At 42.0% G+C, this 20,990-nt stretch overlaps 2 protein-coding genes across 11 annotated transcripts in view; one reads left to right on the top strand and one right to left on the bottom strand.

The window, feature by feature from the left end:
- The window catches only part of wnt4b (wingless-type MMTV integration site family, member 4b), an 11,800-nt gene extending 10,493 nt beyond the window's left edge, over positions 1–1,307 (bottom strand). For 3 of the 6 annotated variants that reach the window (XM_044360204.1, XM_044360206.1, XM_044360208.1), the window contains exon 1: positions 1,181–1,307. The gene's annotated coding sequence lies outside the window, so the exon portion shown is untranslated. The remainder of the gene's footprint in view (positions 1–1,180) is intronic. The other 3 variants (XM_044360202.1, XM_044360203.1, XM_044360209.1) reach the window with 1 other exon arrangement.
- On the top strand, positions 30–20,990 carry chd4b (chromodomain helicase DNA binding protein 4b). 5 transcript variants are annotated; one of them, XM_044360054.1, is made up of 40 exons: positions 30–340; positions 640–849; positions 1,314–1,438; positions 2,721–2,975; positions 3,089–3,204; positions 3,306–3,405; positions 3,528–3,732; positions 3,928–4,049; positions 4,183–4,306; positions 4,468–4,640; positions 5,252–5,497; positions 5,781–5,984; positions 6,129–6,340; positions 6,740–6,871; positions 6,966–7,065; positions 7,217–7,408; positions 7,814–8,014; positions 8,269–8,406; positions 8,602–8,723; positions 8,832–9,005; positions 9,206–9,347; positions 9,494–9,743; positions 9,854–9,978; positions 10,079–10,171; positions 10,292–10,433; positions 10,715–10,884; positions 11,184–11,358; positions 12,949–13,035; positions 14,035–14,126; positions 14,299–14,432; positions 14,715–14,859; positions 14,982–15,138; positions 15,767–15,852; positions 15,975–16,209; positions 16,298–16,348; positions 16,560–16,730; positions 16,853–16,961; positions 17,679–17,811; positions 17,915–18,110; positions 19,711–20,990. In XM_044360054.1, the coding sequence occupies exons 2-40, from the start codon at positions 786–788 to the stop codon at positions 19,911–19,913; spliced, it is 5,901 nt and encodes a 1,966-aa protein (XP_044215989.1). In that variant the 5' UTR covers positions 30–340; positions 640–785; the 3' UTR covers positions 19,914–20,990. The 5 variants fall into 5 exon arrangements, with proteins under 5 accessions (XP_044215989.1, XP_044215987.1, XP_044215990.1 ...); XM_044360052.1 differs by having other exon boundaries at positions 11,181–11,358; XM_044360055.1 differs by having other exon boundaries at positions 11,181–11,370; positions 15,785–15,852.

Below are 20,990 nucleotides of genomic sequence, written 5' to 3'. Positions count from 1 at the left end.
TGTTTGAGTGTGGGAGGGGGGGGGATTATTATGGGATGTCTGCCCCCTTTGTGTGTTTGTGAGGATGTTAGCTAAGCGCTGCCTCTGAGGTTGGGGGAGACGGAGCAACGTGTTTTGGGTCATTGACGGCTCATTTTTTTTTTTTTTAATTTCGCTGATCATTGGCTCAGCCGGGCTTAATGAATGAACACTGAATGACAACAACAGCCGCACAAACAGCCTGACGCGTGTTAAATCTTGCACCGAGAGAGAGAGCACACCTCGACCCGGGACTACAAACACACACACACGCACACACACACACACACAGAGAGAGACGCACACAAAACACACACTAACAGTAAGTTTCTACTGTGTGAAGGTACTATTTCAATGCTTAAACTTTTCATGGATGTATTGATTTAACTCGACAGCGCTCACACTTGAAATAATTACGGGTGCCACACTTTTCCTTCATTCACTCTTGTTTAGAAGAATATCTGCAAATTAGAAGCGGAGCATGTCAACGCATAGATAATCTAGTTATCCAACTTGTTTGAGTGCGCAGGTGCTCGTTTAGTTGTGTAAATAATGAGAAATGGTTACGGTTTAGCTGCCAACCAGTGCCATGTATTATTTATTTATTTTTATTTTTTTCAGTACCCTCCACCCCCTCCCTTCCTGGACACCCCCGGTCCACTCTCCAACAGTCCCACGTCATTTTCCCTCCTCCCTTGCCGACCGAGGAGCAAGGTTTAGGAGGGATTAATTCGACCAGCAAGGAGTAAAATTAAAACGCTGGGAAAATGTCGGGCAGCGAGGATGAGAGGGAAGACTTTGGAGCAGCGGAAGAGCACTCACTTCTTCACGGTAAGCTCTCCTTTCTTTTTTTCTCTTCCTCCCCCTCTGAGGAAAGGTCCATCTCTCTGACTTGAGCTCGCCTTCAACGCGAAGCTAACGTTAGCTTAAAAGCTAGCCAGGAGTTATCGGCTCGGGCCGCGCGTCACTCGCCATGATAGATTAGTTTAAGCTAACTTGGCGAGCAAAGTGTTGACAGTTTTCTTTCTGATTTTGTATCCGTGTTATTACAGAAACACAACGCCTGCTCTCTTGAGTGCTGACAGCAGCTGTCAAAGTTTCAAAGACAAGTTTCAACCTGTGCTGTTGTGGCATTCGCGGTGCGTGTTGTGCGTGAACGAACATTTTGCCAAGTCGTACCAGTGCGCGGTCCCCTCCTCTCTGTCTCCTTTCTGTCTCTCCGGCCTGCAGCAGCCCTCCTCTGTCCGCGGTGTGTACACTGTATTCTTAACTTAATGAAAGCATGTCACCGGCAGACGACAACGAGCCGGAGGATGCTGTGTCGGACGTAGACGAGGTACCCAAGTCGAAGAAGAAGAAGAAAGCCAAAAAAAGCAGCCGGGAGAGCAGGAGCAGCAAGAGGCAGCGACCCATCAGAGAGGTTAGTTTGCTGTCCTCTGCAAGGGCTGCCAAACTTTTCATGGTAGCTACTCCAAATTAAACAGTTAAGGCTGGGACTCAGGGAACCCCACTTTAATGAGTTTTTTTTTTTATCAGATGCCAGCTGTCAACTCATCAGATGGAGTGACATGTTCCAGATATTGATTTATTGCTTTATCCCATATACTTATGGGACACAAACAAGTACAAAGTACCCTGTGCTCCATGTTAGGGTCCCACTGATGTAGTGGACATGCAAGAAATATCCCAAAGTAAAGAATTTTTTTTAATTAACAGGTTTATTACCACATTGGTTTCCACATAGAGAAATTTGCCTTGACGTTGTGGTACATAACAATCAAAAAATAGAACATAAGAGAAAATACAAGTACCACAAAAGACAGTTGATATAAATATATAAATATAGGAAACAGTAAAAAATATATTCCAAGTGAAAAGAGATGTTGAATTTTAACCTGTTAAGCCTTGGTGACATTATTTTCAGGATCACTTACACTCATTCTGTCTTTTTGGTTGTAAAATTTAAAGATTTGCCTTTTTAAATGAGACCAGGGTTATGACTGTAATCAAAAGGGTTCATTATTTTTGGGTTTGTGCACATAAATGGGGTGCCTGTATATTGTAGGTTACAAGATATTGACTGAAATTTTGCAGTCAAATACTGAGCTAATACACAAGTCCTGTCATGTATTGGGGTATAATTCACAGCGGGCAGTCAGGCAAAACTGCTCTGAAAATGATGCATTCATCGTAATTGATGTGGAAATAGGATGTAATTAATGTAAAAGGTAAAAATAAAAGAGAGAAACAGGTACCCTGAAATCAGAGACTGCTGACTAATGATGATATTTTCACTATCAGTTAATCTGTCCATTATTTTCTGACTCATAATCAATCAGTTCAAAATTGAGAAAAATACCCTGTTTCATTTCCTAGAGACCAAGGTGACACTTAAAATTCCTTGTTTTGTCTGACCAGCAGTCAAAACCTCTAAGATGATCAATTTCCAATGATATAAAATAGAGAAATGGCGCAAATCTTCATATTTGAGAAGCAGGAATTTGGAAAATGTTTTGCATCTTTGCTTGTAAAAACAATTGAAGCTAAGTCATGGATGACAGTGCAGAGTGTGTGACTTCCCATACAAACATCATCACTAGAAATAAAAAAAAAATGGCACTTAAATTTATCACATATAATATTTAGATGTGTATATAAAGCACCACTGTCTTCAGGTAACAGAGTGACTCTGTGTCTTGCAGGAGTTGCCAGTAAGCTCCCCAGAGCACCTGATTGGAGTGGAACCAGCAGAGAGGGATGCAGATGAGGGAGGTGTGCGGTCAGAGAGTGAAGGAAGTGATTATGCCCCAGGGAGGAAAAAGAAAAAGCGCTCAAGCTCTACCAAAGACAAGAAGAAAGGAGGTGCAGCAGCAGAGAAAGGAGGCTCATCCAGCTCAAAGAGCAAACGTAAAGATCCAGAACCGGAAGATGATGAAGATGATGATGATGACTGCCAGGTAAATATTAATTCAGATTTAAGTGCAGAGTGATTAGTTAATTCCTGCAGAGCTAACATGTCAAAGTAACCTCCCCCCGGCTGTTCTTTTCAACTCCTCTCTTCCCGCCGCAGCCGAAAAGCTCCACCCAGCTGCTGGAGGCCTGGGGCATGAAAGACATTGACCATGTCTTTACTCAGGAAGACTACAGCTCCCTCACCAACTACAAGGCTTTCAGCCAGTTTGTCAGGTGAGGAAACCCCTTTGATATGAAGACTTGATATTATTGTGTTATTGTATGTAGGTAACTATACATAAATGCAACATTCATTGTAAATCTTATGTCCTTAGGCCATTAATTGCAGCTAAGAACCCCAAAATTGCTGTGTCGAAAATGATGACTTTGATGATGGCTAAGTGGAGAGAATTCAGCACAAACAACCCGCTTAAGGTACTGCAGTTTTTGAACATGGTTGCAAATCTGACTTATAATGAAGGAAAGCTGTTGCTGTGCTCTTGTGTGTTTGACAGTACAGAGCAGAGTTTCTGATTCTGTGCTTTGTCCCTCTGTAGGGTTGTGCAACTGCCAATGCAGCCCTGGCAGCTGCCAATGTGGCTGCAGCTGTGGAGAACATGGTGGTGGCCGGGACAGACGGAGGGGCAGACACCAGTGCTGCCACTTCATCTGCACCTGCTCCTGCCGCTGCTCCGACACCTGCTGCCCCCCCAGCGGCCCCAGCACCTCCGCTACGCAAGGCCAAGACCAAAGAGGGCAAAGGTAAAGCAGGATAAATGTGGACCATGACAATTAGGCATGAATTAAAATATGGTTTGCTATTTATGAACAGTGTAAGAACAAAATAGATTCATAATTTTCTTATTTCCATTTTTAAATTAGAATCTACTTTTATTTATCTAGCTTTACCTTTTAAATAATTTTCCTGCATGAATTTTCATCTCTGTGTCTTCTCAGGTCCCAATGCTCGTAGAAAGTCGAAGCCTACAAGTAAGCCTCCACCGAAGGCCAAACCCAAGAAGGTAGCTCCACTCAAGATCAAACTTGGAGGCCTCAACAGCAAGAGAAAGCGCTCCTCTGTAAGATATTATTTGCTACTGCATTATTTTGTTTTCTAGTCCTTTGCTTGTCAAATGATCAAAATCAGAATATTGATGATGTACTCTAATGTAGCAGGACGTCTGTCTCATTTTCCCCTTCTGTCACTATCAGAGCGATGAGGATGAGCCAGATGTTGACAGTGACTTTGACGATGGGAGTTTCTCTGTGTCAGATGGCTCTAACCGCAGCAACCGCAACAAGAAGAAACCCAAGAGTGCAAAGAAAAAGAAGAAAGGTTGGCATGGAGATATTACCAGAATAAAAAGTCTGTTTTGTTATCAGACAACAGTCCAATGTTGGAGGATTTGCCTTGTTGAACATGATCAAAGTCAAGGCCAAATTGAAGGCTATTAAGCCTCACATGTCCAGTTCCCTGACTCTCATTTCCTCTTACAGTGGAGACAGAAGATGGCGACGGTTATGAGACAGACCACCAGGACTACTGCGAGGTGTGCCAGCAGGGAGGAGAGATCATTTTGTGCGACACCTGTCCCAGAGCTTATCACATGGTCTGTTTGGACCCTGACATGGAGAAGGCACCTGAGGGCAAGTGGAGCTGCCCACACTGTGTGAGTATTCTCGGCTCTCAGTGCTGTGCAGGGAAGACCATGAGGTTATATGTTAGAGAAGATGGGCCTGATTCCTGGAGTATGAACCAGCAGGAAAAAAATGACCCCTGTCTTTAAGAGTTGTTGTGTTGAAGTGTATTACCGGAAAGTTGCACTGACAAGACGGTTGGTTGTTGGGAAATGGACTTGATTAACGATAAATTTAACAGTATTTTGTGTTCTTCCTTTTTCTTTGTCCTCTGCTGACCCCCCACCCCCCCCCCACCCCTATTGCTCATGTTCCCGTCTATCCTCTCCTATTCCCCACCACATGTCTCACCCACCCCACCATCCCCCATTTCCTCTTCTTGTCCCTCCCCTCCCACTCCCTCCCTCCACTGTGGCTCTACACGCCAACGTGCACATTCACATGCACGCTGTGCACGCCCCGCCCCAACCCTGGCGCTCTTGAAACACCCCCCCCGCCCCTCCCTTTTTCCTTTCACTCCTTTCTGCATACCTTCCCTGCCTGTCTGTCCCTGGCACCCACCCACCCCCACACCCCCCCCACCCCCCACCACTCTCCTTCTCACACACGCACCACCTCCCTCTGCCTGTAATTGTGCCACCAGGAGAAGGAGGGGATCCAGTGGGAGGCCAGGGATGATCTCTCTGAGGCTGAAGGAGAAGACGAGGAAGACAGGAGGGATGAAGGGGTGGAGGAAGAAGACGACCACCACATTGAGTTCTGCCGAGTGTGTAAGGATGGAGGGGAGCTGCTTTGCTGTGACACCTGCCCCTCCTCCTACCACATCCACTGCCTCAACCCTCCTCTTCCTGAAATCCCCAATGGAGAATGGATCTGCCCCCGCTGCAAGGTGAGCGCTGTGCACTGATGCATATAAGTCTGCACGTGCATGTGCTCACGTGGGCGTGCGAGCTTGCAGATTCCATCTTGTGCACATTTTTACAGCCGATTGAGAGCCTTATTCACTGTCTGTGGATACAGTATTTTAAATAAACCATGTCAGTGTTGCAGTTTTCATTCTGCTGATAAACAAATGTTCTAAGAATTCACTGATTATTTTTAAAAACACAATTTCCCATCTTTTCATTGATAAGCATCCTGACATAAATGATCTCCTCTCCTCTTCCTGACAGTGTCCACCGATGAAAGGCAAAGTTCAGAAGGTTATAACATGGCGTTGGGGGAAGCCTCCAGCTCCCACACCTGTCCCCAGGCCTGCTGACCTGCCTGCTGATGCTCCTGATCCCCCACCGCTGGCGGGCCGAAGGGAGAGGGAGTTCTTTGTCAAATGGTGCAATATGTCCTACTGGCACTGCTCCTGGGTGCTGGAGCTACAGGTATGACACAAAGCCTGTCAACATCCACCTGTAGTTGAGATTATGGTGTATTTTGCTGCATGTGTGGGCCATTTTTCTGTGACACACATGAACCCAGTATTCTTCAGCCTACTGATTATCTACCTCTCTGTCACTGGTCCCCAGTTGGAGCTGAACTGCCAGGTGATGTTCCGTAACTACCAGAGGAAGACTGACATGGATGAACCTCCACCTGTGGATTTTGGAGGTGAGGGTGATGATGGCAAGAGCACCAAGAGGAAGAACAAGGATCCTCTTTTTATCCATATGGAGGAGGAGTTTTACCGCTATGGAGTCAAGATGGAGTGGCTGATGATACACCGCATCCTCAACCACAGGTAGACACATATACTCTCTTTTGAAATAGACTCTTTTATGAAAAGAAGCACACAGTGAATTCAATTTGCTCTGTAGGTGTGAAACCAACAGACTTAATCGGAATTTTAGTCTCAAACACATGCCACTAATATCTATTGTGGTTTTGATACACTTTGCTATAGTTAGTGACTTAGAGGTTTTGTGTAAATATAGTTACTTGTCATGGGGGTGATGCTAGCAAGAAAGCAAAAAATTGCAATACAATTTCATCACATTAAGAAATCAGGAAGAATGTCAAGTTGACAAATACAAAAAATTACACAAAAATGATTCCTTTACTACACAGTATTACACACACTACAGCACAGTAATACTGTTAAATATAACTCCATCTGTCCTGTATGATTGCATCATAACAGCGTTGACAAAAAGAACAACGTACATTACCTGATCAAATGGAGAGATCTGCCCTACGACCAGTCAACCTGGGAGAGCGAAGACATGGACGTCCCAGAGTTTGACACCTACAAACAGACCTACTGGAATCACAGGTACGCAGAGGCTTACAAAATAGATAATTATTCTCTTGCGTTATACATGACACTGAAAGGGTGTTTTATCTCCTAAACTGTTGTTTTCTTTCAGGGAGTTGATGATTGGGGATGAGGGAAGACCTGGTAAGAAGCTGAAGAAGCCAGTTAAAGTCAAGAAGGCTGAGCGGCCACCTGCTAATCCAGTTGTAGATGTAAGCAATCCAAAAAAAAAAGAGAAAAACAACTGTTTCCTATTTCCAAATGCAGATTCTGCTATATAAATGATTAAATGAATGCTGTCAAGTGTATTTTGTAGGAGAATAAAAGACTGGAATTTATATTCTTCCTGGTTTCTTCTTCCAGCCCACCATCAAGTTTGATCGGCAGCCTGACTACCTGGACAGCACAGGAGGCACCCTGCATCCCTACCAGCTGGAGGGGTTGAACTGGCTGAGGTTTTCTTGGGCTCAGGCCACCGACACTATCCTGGCTGATGAGATGGGTCTAGGCAAGACTGTACAAACTGCTGTGTTCCTCTACTCATTGTACAAGGAGGTAAGGAAGTGTGTGTGTATATGAAAGTCTTTTAAGCATTTTTTGTCATTTGAATACTTGAAACAGTTTGTGCATTTATATAGCATAAGTTACAATGTGTTTTATCTATAATAATGCATGTATAAATGTTGAAATGTTTTATAAAAAACAGAATAAAGTATTTCTTATGGGTTCCCTTTTTCTGAAATTTTGTCTAGTCTGCCCTCCCCTTTCTATCAGTGTTAGTGGGTGGGGTTTCAGACATGTGACACAAAGCAATTCTGTCCAAAAAAGGGGATGAGTTCAAAGTAAGGACCTCTATCCTAAAGGCAGGGCAAGACAAATGCATTTGTTTACATTCCTTGTCAAATTATACATTTAGGTGTCTTTACCGGTTCATTTTGATTCCTCCTTTATTTTCTTCAGGGTCACTCCAAAGGTCCCTTCCTGGTTAGTGCTCCTTTGTCCACCATCATTAACTGGGAGAGAGAGTTTGAGATGTGGGCCCCTGATATGTACGTGGTGACCTATGTAGGGGACAAAGACAGCAGAGCTGTCATCAGAGAAAATGAGTTCTCCTTTGAAGGAAATGCCATCCGAGGCGGAAAAAAGGCTTCCAAAATGAAAGTAAGAAAGAAAAAAAAGTACAAGAGTGATGATACCAAGTGAAATATATTAAAACATTCTAGTATGTGATGATTTTCCTGCATAATAGCATTTGCATATTACCATTTTTGTTATTACATAGGAGCATGTGAGTGTGTGACAGATTGTAATTATGTCATTAAAATATTAATTCTACCAATTTATACAAATGTTACAAAGTTTGTGGCACCATATTACGAGTTACACTAATGTCTCTCTTTCTCTGTACTTAACAGAAAGACTCAACAGTCAAATTCCATGTCCTGCTGACATCCTATGAGTTGATTACCATTGACCAGGCTGTGCTGGGCTCCATTGAATGGGCCTGTCTGGTTGTGGACGAAGCACACAGACTGAAGAACAACCAGTCCAAGGTAATCAGGAAGACCACTTTGCATACATGTTTGTTCCTGTATTTCAAATAAAATTCTTATGTTGAAAAAGTGTTTGTTGATGTACCTGAGTCACTGCTGATGCCAAGTACTGTATATTATTGTGTCTAATTTTGTAATATTTTCATTATTAAGCTCAATGTCCACATTTCAATGTTTTTTCCTGCCTGCTGTTAGTTCTTCCGTGTGTTGAACAACTACCCGCTGCAACACAAGCTGCTGCTGACCGGCACTCCTCTTCAGAACAACCTGGAGGAGCTCTTCCACTTGCTTAACTTCTTGACCCCAGAGAGATTCAAGTCAGTAATCTTTTATGTGGCTAAAGCGCATGTGGCTGTATTTCAGATGCAATATAAAGAAACCTTCAGTGAACCCTATGTTCATTTATTTTTTCTGTTTCACTGCAGCAACCTGGAAGGGTTCCTGGAGGAGTTTGCGGACATCGCCAAAGAGGACCAGATCAAGAAGCTCCATGACATGCTGGGACCACACATGCTCAGGAGGCTGAAGGCTGACGTTTTCAAACACATGCCTTCAAAGACTGAGCTCATTGTTAGAGTGGAGCTTAGCCCCATGCAGAAGTAAGTGATAAGAGATGATGCATAGCAGTAAAAACTCAGCAGTTTTAAAATTATACGCCTGTAAAAATTAAACTGCTTCATTTAATTTTAAGAAGTTCTACATGGTGTGAGATATAAAGTCTGAATTTTGCATGTGTATTCTTTCTCTGAGTTTCTTTTCTAATGTTTTTTTTGTTTTTATTTTCCTTGTCGTAACCCAGGAAATACTACAAGTTCATCCTAACACGTAACTTTGAAGCTCTGAACACTCGCGGAGGAGGAAATCAAGTCTCTCTGCTCAATGTAGTGATGGACCTCAAAAAGTGCTGCAATCACCCTTACCTCTTTCCTGCAGCTGCTACAGTATGATCAAAGTCTTATCACAAAATTTTGTGGGAACAGCTTGTTTATATCGTGGGTGCATTTGGCATTGCCCTGAATTATGCCTTTGGATGTGCTGAAACATGTTAAATGCAGTTAGTTTATCCAGATTTCTTCTCTGACTGCAGGAGGCACCTAAACTTCCAAATGGCATGTATGAGGGCACTGCCCTGACCAAGTCTTCAGGGAAGCTGATGCTGCTTCAGAAGATGATGAAGAAACTGAAAGAGGGAGGCCACAGGGTTCTAGTCTTCTCTCAGATGACCAAAATGCTTGACCTGCTTGAGGACTTCCTGGAAAATGAGGGATACAAATATGAGAGAATCGATGGAGGAGTCACAGGCAACTTGAGACAGGAGGCTATCGACCGTTTTAATGGTGAGACGTGTGCGCACACAGTTATTAGGTGTGTTTGTTTTGCCTCTCAGGACAACTGCTATGGCGTGCTTTCTGTGTTTTCATTTGAATTCTGTTCTTTATCCCAACAGCTCCTGGTGCTCCCCAGTTTGCTTTCCTCCTCTCTACCAGAGCTGGTGGTTTGGGCATTAATCTCGCCTCCGCTGACACTGTCATCATCTACGACTCAGACTGGAACCCCCACAATGACATCCAGGTATGCAAAACCCTACCTCCAACCCTTTACATCTATGTCAGTATGTTTATTTGGATGAAAGGAGATTATGCTGTTTGTTTCATGTGTGTGTGTGTCGTAGGCGTTCAGCAGAGCTCACCGTATTGGCCAGAACAGGAAGGTGATGATCTATCGCTTCGTTACAAAAGCCTCAGTGGAGGAGAGGATCACACAGGTCTGTGAAAAGAAACACTTCGACAAATTATACAGACCTCTTAAAATTGCACCAGCTAAATTATAATTTAGTGATCATGTGCTAACTGCTTGTTGGTCTTCTACTAATTGTCTTCACCAGGTGGCGAAGAAGAAGATGATGCTTACTCACCTGGTGGTGCGACCCGGTCTCGGTTCCAAGACAGGCTCCATGTCTAAACAGGAGCTCGATGATATCCTAAAATTCGGAACTGAAGAGCTGTTCAAGGATGAGATTGGAGATGGTGAGTCCTCTTAAACCCACTACCAGATACATCTCATTTAAGATCCAGCATAAATTCTGTTTCCACATTTTTACGTTTTGCAATTTACAATCGGTAAAAGGTAGATTTAATAGTAGAGAAAGCCCCTCTAGGGTTAAATCATGGTTTTGAGGTAAGGGGAGTCAAGTCTGGGGCTGACAATTCAGACTCACTGGTGTAGCATGGTCTGATCTGACAGATTAAACAATGAGTTAATATGGTTAATGCCTTCCACCTTTCCGTTTGACCCATCCCGCCTTCAGGGGACAACAAGGAGGATGACAGCAGTGTGATCCACTATGATGACCACGCAATTGACCGTTTGCTAGACAGGAACCAGGACGCCACAGACGACACTGAGCTTCAGAGCATGAACGAATACCTCAGCTCCTTTAAAGTGGCCCAGTATGTGGTCAAAGATGAGGACGATGAGGTACAGTATCTGTGTGTGTCTACGAAGTTTGTGCATATGTGGAAATTATGACCTAGTCGAGTTGTTTCAACCTACAGGAGATGTCTGAGATACATAAATAGGGGTTGTTTGCACCAGTTCGCATTTTAGCTTCATAACTAGACCTAGCTTGGACCTATATCTAACACGATTGTCTTTTTAGACCGTCGTTTTAGTTTGAATGGCATAAAAAGCTCTCAAATTATTAAATAGTGAAATCCCATGCTTTATGCAGCGCATTCCCGATATATTTTATAGAAATACGTTTTTGTTTTGAGGAGGAGGAGGTGGAGAGAGAGGTTATTAAGCAGGAGGAAAGTGTGGATCCTGACTACTGGGAGAAGCTGCTTCGGCACCACTACGAGCAGCAGCAGGAGGATCTCGCTCGCAATTTGGGAAAAGGCAAAAGAACTCGAAAGCCGGTCAACTACAACGACGGCTCCCAGGAGGACCGAGGTATAAGACAGGGTACAGAACAATATATAATGCAACCTCTTCTTCTGTGTGTGCTGTGTAGTGCTGTTGGTGGACTTGTGTTTGTGTGGTGTTGGTGTGACTTGTAAGGAGTCGGGAGATACAGTGAGTGCACGGCATGAAACGTTTTATAATCATTTATCTTTTGTGACTTAGTTTAGCAATGTAGTTGTGTTGTTAGTGCGTTATTTGGATAAGTATATATTTATTTCTCAGGCCAAATATGTTTTAAAAGAAGGTATTTGAATAACGGGACCTGTCCCATGAAGAGGAATTGCAAAATTGCCTAAATACATTCTGTAGAATAAAACCTAGAATCCCCTCAAATCTGGACTGTAGACTCATGTAAGAACAGCTATTCAGGGTGTTACTCAGTTAACCAGCTTTATGAGACAGGCCGCCATAACATTAGCTCTTTTATTCAAGTCAATTGGGCTAAGAGAGGTCATTAACATTCAAACACAGTTGCACAGCAAAAAAACAAACCGAGTGTCTTAAATAATGAGTCTGGGTTCTCTTTCAAAAAAAACAACAACTCAGAAGTAAGCATTTTAGTGGGAATAAAGAGGCCGGTGTTGATAGCATAATATAGGCGTTTGCTTAGCCTGTTGAACTGGGGCAGCGAAAGCGTATATTAATGTTTCCCCTTCCTACAACAACCAGCTTTGACATAAATACATTTGGAAGGAATCCATCGGGCTATTAACAAATTACTAAAGAGAATACAACTCGGTAGTTTCAGATTCATATTTAAAAGGTGATAATATTACAGATATTGTGCATATTTGCACCCCATGTAAACTTATAGCAATAAACCAAAGCCTGTTAAATGTCAACAATGAAAACCTTAAAAACATTCAATCCTCTTCAGTCCATTGGATACAAACTTATTTGTGCAAACTGAATACAAGATTACATAGACAGCAGCAGCAGCAGCAGTGTTTTGCATGCTTCTGGGACCTAATTAAAGTCTGAACTAAATTCAACAAACTTAATAAAAGATATTTGCCGTACTGTAAATTAACTAAACAGATTCTTATTTAAAAGTCAAAAATATTCAGTTACTGACAATAATGAAATAACTAAAAAAAAACTGTGTGTTGTGTGTGTTGAATGTTGTCACCTGATTTCATGCATGACAGTTTGAGCTTAAACAAGTTAGAATATGACAAGGAAGATAAGCTAAATAGTGTTATCATATCTGTTTATTGAATTAGTTCTGCTTTTTGTAATATTTTGTTGTACAGTGAGTGTAGAATCAGCTCAACGATGTCTATTCTGCAGTTGAATTATTCACAATTTATTTTTATAAAAGTGGTGATCAGAGTGGAGAATACACACAAATTAGAATATGCTTGATTCTGTCTCTACAAGAATCTTTTTTTCCTTTATTGAGTTGATTTGTGAACAATTAGTAATAATTTGGTTTGAAGCAGTTGTTCATCCTTCCAGCTAGAAGCCCGTCAGACAGCATCTTAATGGGGCTGTAGCTTAATGTGTCCAGGCAGTGAAAGGGTTTGTCTTTTTTTATTTTCTCCGTCCTCAACATTTCTCTGTCAATGCTCCTTTTAGACTGGCAGGAGGATCAATCTGACAACCAGTCTGATTACTCGGTGGCCTCGGAGGAAGGTGACGAGGACTTTGACGAACGATCTGAAGGTAAGGCTCATTGTTGTGATCGCCGCCGTTGAGAGAATGAAGATGCATGCTTTGGTGCAAAGATGGAGTGTGAATGTCACTGCTTCGAAGCATTCACTTTTTAGATGTTCTATATGTTCATTAGTTGTAAAGAGTTGAAGAGTTGAGTTTATGAATTTACCCCAATAAAGCTTGAGCCACTGAGGTAAGACGTTCCCGATTAGACTAATTACAGATTAGTAGGAATCTCAGGTCTCTTAAGTGCCACTTCTTTCACCCACTAACAATCTTCAAACCACCCCTGCAGATGCATATTCAGATTCAGATGACAGCTATGATATCCTCATCGACAACCTCAACAACAATCCCAAAAGTGCTTGTCGGTGCATCGTGTGCTCAGACCGTAGAAAGGCAAGAAAAGAAAGAAAGAGAAAGAAAATGGAAGAAAAGAGACGGAGAAAAGCAGAGAAACAGGGAAAGAAACTTAAACGGTTCCTCGGCCAGCTGAACTATCTACTCGCACTTTGAAGAGATTGTTTTGTTCTTATTTAGTTTGGTTTGAAAAGCACTAGTAGTTTGTTTACAAAAGCACTTTAACTATTGTGTTTGTTCATTGATGTTTATGATACAATTTCAGTTGAAAACATTTTGCATATTATTTATTTGCCATTTAATTTATGGCTAGTCTACAAAGATGTTATATGTTATTTTTATCTTTGTTTCATTTAATTACGGCTCTGTTACATTAATTTCATTAAATGAAGTTTACCACAACACTGCTTTCAGTTGTAAATGTTCTGGAAGCATTTAATGTAGAAGTGCAGAGAGATTGTGAGGAGAGGCAGCTTCAGCAGGATCGACCGTGATGAGCCGTAAGTCACTTTAGGAGGATAAAAGCACACATGTATCTAAATTCAGTTCGATTTTTCACTTTTCATTTTCATGGTTTCAGTGAACTCTGCGTTAGTTTGAATGAGAAATGCACTTCAGATGGACTAACTAATGACCACTTCCTCTTAGCTAATGCACGCAGACCAAACCGTAAAGGGCTGAGGAACGACAGGGACAAACCTCTGCCTCCGCTGTTGGCCAGAGTGGGCGGGAACATTGAGGTGAGTCGTCTGCAGAGCTCATAGCGTGTGAGAAATGTCATTTGAATGAAAAAAAATACTTCAAAACAATGAAAATTGACTTGAAAATGATTGCTATCAAAGTTTTTGGTCGCATTTGCATCTCTTTAAGCAAAATAATTTTAAAATCTTGACTTCTTAAATTATCTTTCAGGTTTTGGGCTTTAACGCACGGCAGAGGAAGGCTTTCCTGAATGCAGTGATGCGTTATGGGATGCCTCCCCAGGATGCTTTCACCAACCAGTGGCTGGTCAGGGACCTCCGAGGGAAATCTGAGAAAGAGTTCAAGTGAGTCTCCATGTGACGTTTCTGTGCTCATCATGATATTATTAAACCATATAAACCATCCAAGTACAGCTCAAGGTGCTTTGGCTGTTTGGCCTAGAAGCCTCTGAGCTGTTATATATATATTGTTTTATAAACAGTTCGTGTTTCTGTGGTAATATGATAAAATATAGCTTTGCTTTTAATTAATTAATTTCTATTGTCTTGTTTATTTTCTTTTTTGCTGCTTTTTCAAATGTGTTTGCGGGGAAATTCATTCACCCTCTTTTTGACACATGCTCTCAGGGCTTATGTGTCTCTGTTCATGCGACACCTTTGTGAGCCGGGGGCTGATGGAGCCGAGACCTTCGCAGATGGCGTCCCGCGTGAGGGCCTGTCGAGGCAACACGTGCTTACTCGCATTGGTGTGATGTCCCTTATAAGGAAAAAGGTATGTATTTATAGCTATAAAAGAAACAGAACAAATATGCTCACTGGAGTTAGTAGTTGATTTAAAAAAAAAAAAATCAAATATTTAATCATTAATCGAGTGATCGACATATTGATTGACAGGTGCAGGAGTTTGAGCATGTGAACGGTCAGTGGTCAATGCCCTGGATGGCAGAACTGGAGGAGAACAAAAGGGCAGCAGCTTTGGCTGCAGGTGAAGATCCCAAGACTCCTTCTACTGGGACTCCTGCAGACACGCAGCCCAACACTCCTGTCCCAGGTACACACAGACACGCACACACACACTTAGTTCTGAATCATTAAAACAAGATATAAAATTCTGTACGATTTCTTATCAACTGCAGAACTCATTGAATGCATAAATAAATACACAAATTTAGCCCAAAGCAACAATATTAAACACATGCTGCTCTTTCCACTTGTCAAGTAATTTCATCATAGCTTCATAACGCGTCAGACACTGCAACAATGCAATGATAACCATCACAGACGCGTGTACTGTATGTTGTAACACTGTACTAATGTCAAATGACATGCATTTCCATTTCCTCCTTTAACGTCAGCATCACATGCTTAACTTCAACTTTAAGCCCAGATCTGAATTGTAACACTGTGATAACCCCGGATAAGCATTTTTCATTTGTGTTGTACTGAAAGACATTCTGTTAATATTCTTAAGGGTCTGTATTCAGGCCCAAATACAAGTTCACCCTCACTATCAGTGTATTATCTGACGCCCTCTTGTGGATATAACCAGAAAATCACAAAACAGCTAATTACTGGCCTCTAGACACTCATTTTTTGACTTGTTCAGCCATTAGAACATAGACAGGATATAAATGCAGTCTTTGCATATCTGTCTTTACAAGTGTTTTCTGTTTTTAAAGAGGATTTATCTAAATCAGATGACAAGGAAGACACAAAGAAGGAGGGAGAGGAGGGCAAAGGAGCCAAGAAGGCAGATGATCCCGAGGTAAAGTCTGCATTCTCCATCCATATCAACTATTTTTCTTTAATACGTTTTAAGTAGTAACATTATCTTTGAGTCCTCAATTTTTTTTTTTTCTAATTTGAAACTGACCTCTTTTACCCTAGATTATTGAAATCCCAGATGAGTCTGAGAAATCCCCTGCGCTTGAAAAGAAAGAAGTAGACCCTGCTGCTGGGAAGGAGGAGACAGAGAAGGAGACTGGAGGTGCAGATGAAGGCAAGGAGAAGGTGGCTGAAGACGTGAGCAAGGAGAAAGAAGAGAAGGACAAGTCTTCAGAGATGGCGGAAAAGGACGCTCCTGCTGAGGTCAAGGGTGAAGATTCAGAAGACAAGTCTAAAGGTGAGGCAGGTGTTCAGACCGATAACCACCATGTTTCGTTTTAATGTTTCCCTTTTCTGTCGTTCTAACTGTGATTCTCTTGTTGCAGCTGAAGAGGGCAAAGATGAAAAGATGGACACCAGTTCGCCAACAGAAAAAGGTGCTTACATAAAGTCCACGCCAACACACACACACACACACACACACACACAAAGTAAATTTCGTTGTACACCTACACTCAAGACTCAGATGAAGACATCTTCAATAAATTTATAAGGGAAAGCTAAATGTAAATGTACATAATGAGAGGATGTCTTGAGCTTTGAACTTTGTTGCTGACGTGCTTTTCTCTCTCTGTTGTTTTCTCACAGATCAAAAAGAGGAGAAGGACGGTGTGAAAACTGAAGAATCCGGCAAACTGCAGAATGGAGAGAACACCAAAGAAGGAGCAACAGCTGCGCCAGTGGTTAACGTCAGTGAAGAGAAGAAGAAAGCCACCAAGCAGAGGTTCATGTTCAACATTGCAGATGGAGGATTCACAGGTGGACACAAATACACACACACACACACACACACACACACACAAGCACTGTTTCTTCTTTTTCTCTCTTCTCTTTTTTTCTCTTTCATTTCTGTCTTTTGACCTTTCTGCCCTCCTTCCCAGAGCTTCACTCTCTGTGGCAGAATGAAGAGAGGGCAGCCACCGTCACCAAGAAGACCTTTGAGATCTGGCACCGTCGTCATGACTACTGGCTGCTGGCTGGCATCATACAGTATCCTTTCAAACGGGCACTTCCTTAGACATGCAGGTCTTGTTAAATTCTTATGGAAAATTGTTGTTTTACCGACCAAATCACCGTATCATCAATGCTGTGTAACGTTCTCAGCCTCTTGTTTGTCCTTGTATGTGTTTTGTAAGGCGAAGAAATGGATCAAAAAGTTAGTTTGGGGTTTATTGATCCACTCAAGGGATGATAGACCAGAAGTTCAACTTAAAATATTAAGTTTATGGGTATGTATAGTTTGTAGGGCTGCAACTAACGATAAGTTCCAGTATCGATTAATCTACCGATTATTTTCTTGATTAATCGATTCATTGTTTTATCTATAAATATCAGAAAATAATCCGTTATAGTTCCCAACAACCTCTTCAAGTGTCTTGTTTTGTCCCAGTAACAAAACCAAAAGCCAAATATATTCAGTTAACCACCATGTATGACAAAGAAAAGCATTAAATCATCACATTTGAGAATCTGAAACCAGCTAATTTTTGGTATTTTTGCTTAAAGAATCACTAAAACAGTTATTCACTCATCAGAATAGTTGCTGATGGATTTTATGTTGATTGACTAATCGATTAACTGACGAATTGTTGCAGCTCTAGTAGTGAACAGCGGAACATGTCTGAGTCCCTGATGCATCAGCTCAGCATGTTAACCACAACCACAGCTCACTAAAATGTTGTTACACTTGACCACGACGTCTCTCAGACACGGCTACGCACGGTGGCAGGATGTGCAGAACGATGTGAGGTTTGCCATCCTCAATGAGCCCTTCAAAGGGGAGATGAGCAGAGGAAACTTCCTGGAGATCAAGAATAAGTTCTTGGCTCGCAGGTTTAAGGTGATCTGAACATTTGCTATTTGTGCTGTATGTGTTTCTGTCTCTCTGTGTCTCTCTCATGTCTCACTGAGGGGTTTGTTGTCTTTCTTTATTTCCTGTGTAGTTGTTAGAGCAGGCGTTGGTAATCGAGGAGCAGTTGCGCAGGGCGGCCTACCTGAACATGACAGAGGACCCGGCCCACCCCTCCATGGCCCTCAACACTCGCTTCAGTGAGGTGGAGTGTCTTGCCGAGTCTCACCAGCACCTCAGCAAAGAGTCTATGTCTGGAAACAAGCCTGCCAATGCAGTGCTGCATAAAGGTAAAATATATGAAAGATCATAAGTGTACCTTGAGGTATAGAAAGGGTTCCCACAAATTTGGAAAATATTTGAAAGATTTAAAAAGAGAGATTATTTATTGGAGTATACTGGACGAGTGTTTCTTCTTGGCAAGCAACTACAAAGTCAGGTGCTTTTAGTCACTTTGCTAATGTGCTGAGTAACAGTGGCTGATATCAGATGACTTATCATCCGTCTCAGTCGTGACAACACTTTATTTCTGAGAAGTATTTGATTGAGTTGCCTCGTAACTGATCAACAAACTCATAAATTGTGTTTAGCAGGCTGCAGATTTTCTATAAGGAGAGCAGTTCATCGTTAGCGAAGACATTGCTATAAACAATCAATACATTCGCTGTCACTAACTGAGCATATACAAAAGGAAAAACATTGTAGGTGTTTTGCTGCCACTGCAAAAGTCCTAACTGCTGTGGTATTGCATTAAGTTGAATCACTAAAATTTTTCCATCCTGGGTTCAGATCAAGCAGGAGTGTCTGAGTAGTTAAATAATTTTCTATACGATGACATAAATGTATTTAATTATTCAATACTGGGTCACAATAATATTCCTTTAGCTTGAATTATGACAAGTCTGATGTGACTAAAACATCAGTTTCCTTCCTTTAGGGCGCTTCTGAATAAGAAGCGCCTGTGTTCGTGTGTGACAGAGAGAGCATAGTATTCCTTGCTGTGATACTATCAGGAATATGGAAATGGGAACTATTATGTAAGCACAAATATTAAAATTTCTTAGTTCTAAATATAGCTGCTAACATAACCAGCAACTACACCAGGTGCAACACTGCAGTTAAAAATAGAGAAGCCTCCATGTTTGAACAAGTTTTTCATTAACTCTTCAGGAAATAAGCACTCCGACTAGCTAGTAGTCCAGCTGTGAGGTATTAGAGATGAGGTCAGTCGATGCCGATCAGTGACAGGCTGCTTCCTTGTTGTTGTCACAATATTCTCGTGGGAGGAAACCGGTAGTTAGAAACAACAAGCAACAACTTTTCCTCCATTGTTCTACTAATAGAAGAAAGTTGTCTGTCCTCTTCTGAATGGGAACCAGGATACAGTAAGATGATTCCTTAAACATTATGTGAACAAGGAACCTGGTTTCCAGAATTGGGGAAAGGAATTAAAGAAACCTGATTTCCACAGTTAGATGTCTCTTGGAGAATATGTGGCCATGTATTCAGTACATACAAGTGGGTTTCTAATCGCCTTTTTACAACTATGCATGTACATGACAAAGACTTCAGACTGACAAAGTAACAGCGGAGCAGCTGGATAAAAGAGATAATTACACGCAGTGATGCATCCTTGTATTTAAAATAGTTCCACCCAAAGTCTGGCTAGAGTCTGTTTCCACAACTGAACATTTGACTATTTGTAAAATTCAGAAAGATTTGCGCTGTTTTCAAAATTTTCAAAACAGTTTGAAAAAGTTTCATTGCCAAAAAGCATCTATTTAATATCCAAACTGCAAAATATCAATTTTCGATTTCTCAAATTTCACCAAACACTAAAACAAACCTTCATTTATATAATCATAGCTCACATCAGTGTCATATTTCCAGTTCTCAAACAGCTCGAGGAACTTCTGAGCGATATGAAGGCTGATGTCACACGTCTCCCGGCAACTATCGCCAGGATACCCCCTGTCGCCGTGCGACTGCAAATGTCTGAGAGGAATATCCTCAGCCGATTGGCCAGCCGGGGACCCGAGGTCACCGCCCAGAACCAGTCACAGACCTCACAGCAGATGCAGGTGCCACGCTGACCGATCACCTCACACATTTCACACTCACTGACTTGAGGCCGATCGCCCTCATCTCACCGTCGTGTAGCAAACGTCCTCCCCCTCAACCACCATGTACAGCACAGTCAGGTTAGTCCTCCTCGCTCTACACCCACAACCCATCTCCGGACTCAGAAGAGCATCAGCTGTGCTGCTGGACCTTCACTGAACAGACTGGAACTGTAGATGTAGGATGGGAGTGAACAGAAGAATCACTTCTCTTTCTTTGTGGCAGACTAGAAACAGGTCTTTCTCCTCCACTGGGAATCTGATTTAACTCCTCTAACCTGAGCACTGTCGTCGTGACCGAACTGCGGGCAGCTCCCCTGACCTGTCCTGTTCTGTCTCTGCAGCAGGGTCAAACGTGTCTATGTAACTATATGTATCATGAAACTGACGAGGCTAGATGGAAGAAAAAGCAGCATGTTTGGAGTATACCGGTGCTTTGTAGTAATTTTTGGATTATTAAAGAATTCAAGGGATTTTATTGTGCTCATTTTCACGTTTAGGAAATGTGAAATTTTCAACTTTTACTTTAAAAGTCTAATGTCCTCACCTGTATGTGTGTAGAGTGTGTATGTGTGTCTGTTTCCAGTATGTGTGTATGTATAAAACAGGGCATATTTGATGTGCATCTCTACTGCAGAATGCCCCTGACACTGAGAGACTGTTGCTGTCACTTTTCTATCAGTCAGTCAAATCTGTTACCTCTTCCCACGTCCCTCCATCCCAAACACCCACCGGTCTCGTTAGGAGACCGGGCCCGGGATTATCTCTCTGTACTCACACCCCAACCAGCACCTCGACATTCCTAACTGCACCGCAGATTTGCTCCCTGGAAACTCTCCCATGTTTGTCTGAAATACGGACATGCAGTAGCTCCACAGCTTTTAGGTTCATGGGATGGTTTTGAGAATGATGGCAATCTTAAGTTAATTTAATTTCTTACTGTCTATTGTTATGTTGTTTTCCATATTGAATATAATTATTATGGTTACCACCTTGTTGTTTTTATCATTGTTGTTTGTTTTTATGGACTAAAATAAAAGGTCAACAGTT

This window comes from Thunnus albacares, chromosome 8, assembly GCF_914725855.1.
Source record: "Thunnus albacares chromosome 8, fThuAlb1.1, whole genome shotgun sequence".
Classification (NCBI taxonomy): domain Eukaryota; kingdom Metazoa; phylum Chordata; class Actinopteri; order Scombriformes; family Scombridae; genus Thunnus; species Thunnus albacares.
Note: the sequence above shows the minus strand (reverse complement) of the source record. Positions and strands in the feature narration are given on the sequence as shown.

What these genes read in the sequence shown, in the direction of transcription:
- chd4b (XM_044360050.1), top strand. Translation starts at nt 786, where the DNA reads ATGTCGGGCAGCGAGGATGAGAGGGAAGACTTTGGAGCAGCGGAAGAG. An exon ending in TCTACTCATTGTACAAGGAG is followed by an intron (nt 7,409 to 7,813) that starts GTAAGGAAGTGT and finishes TATTTTCTTCAG; the next exon opens with GGTCACTCCAAAGGTCCCTT. An exon ending in CTTTGACGAACGATCTGAAG is followed by an intron (nt 13,036 to 14,034) that starts GTAAGGCTCATT and finishes ACTTCCTCTTAG; the next exon opens with CTAATGCACGCAGACCAAAC.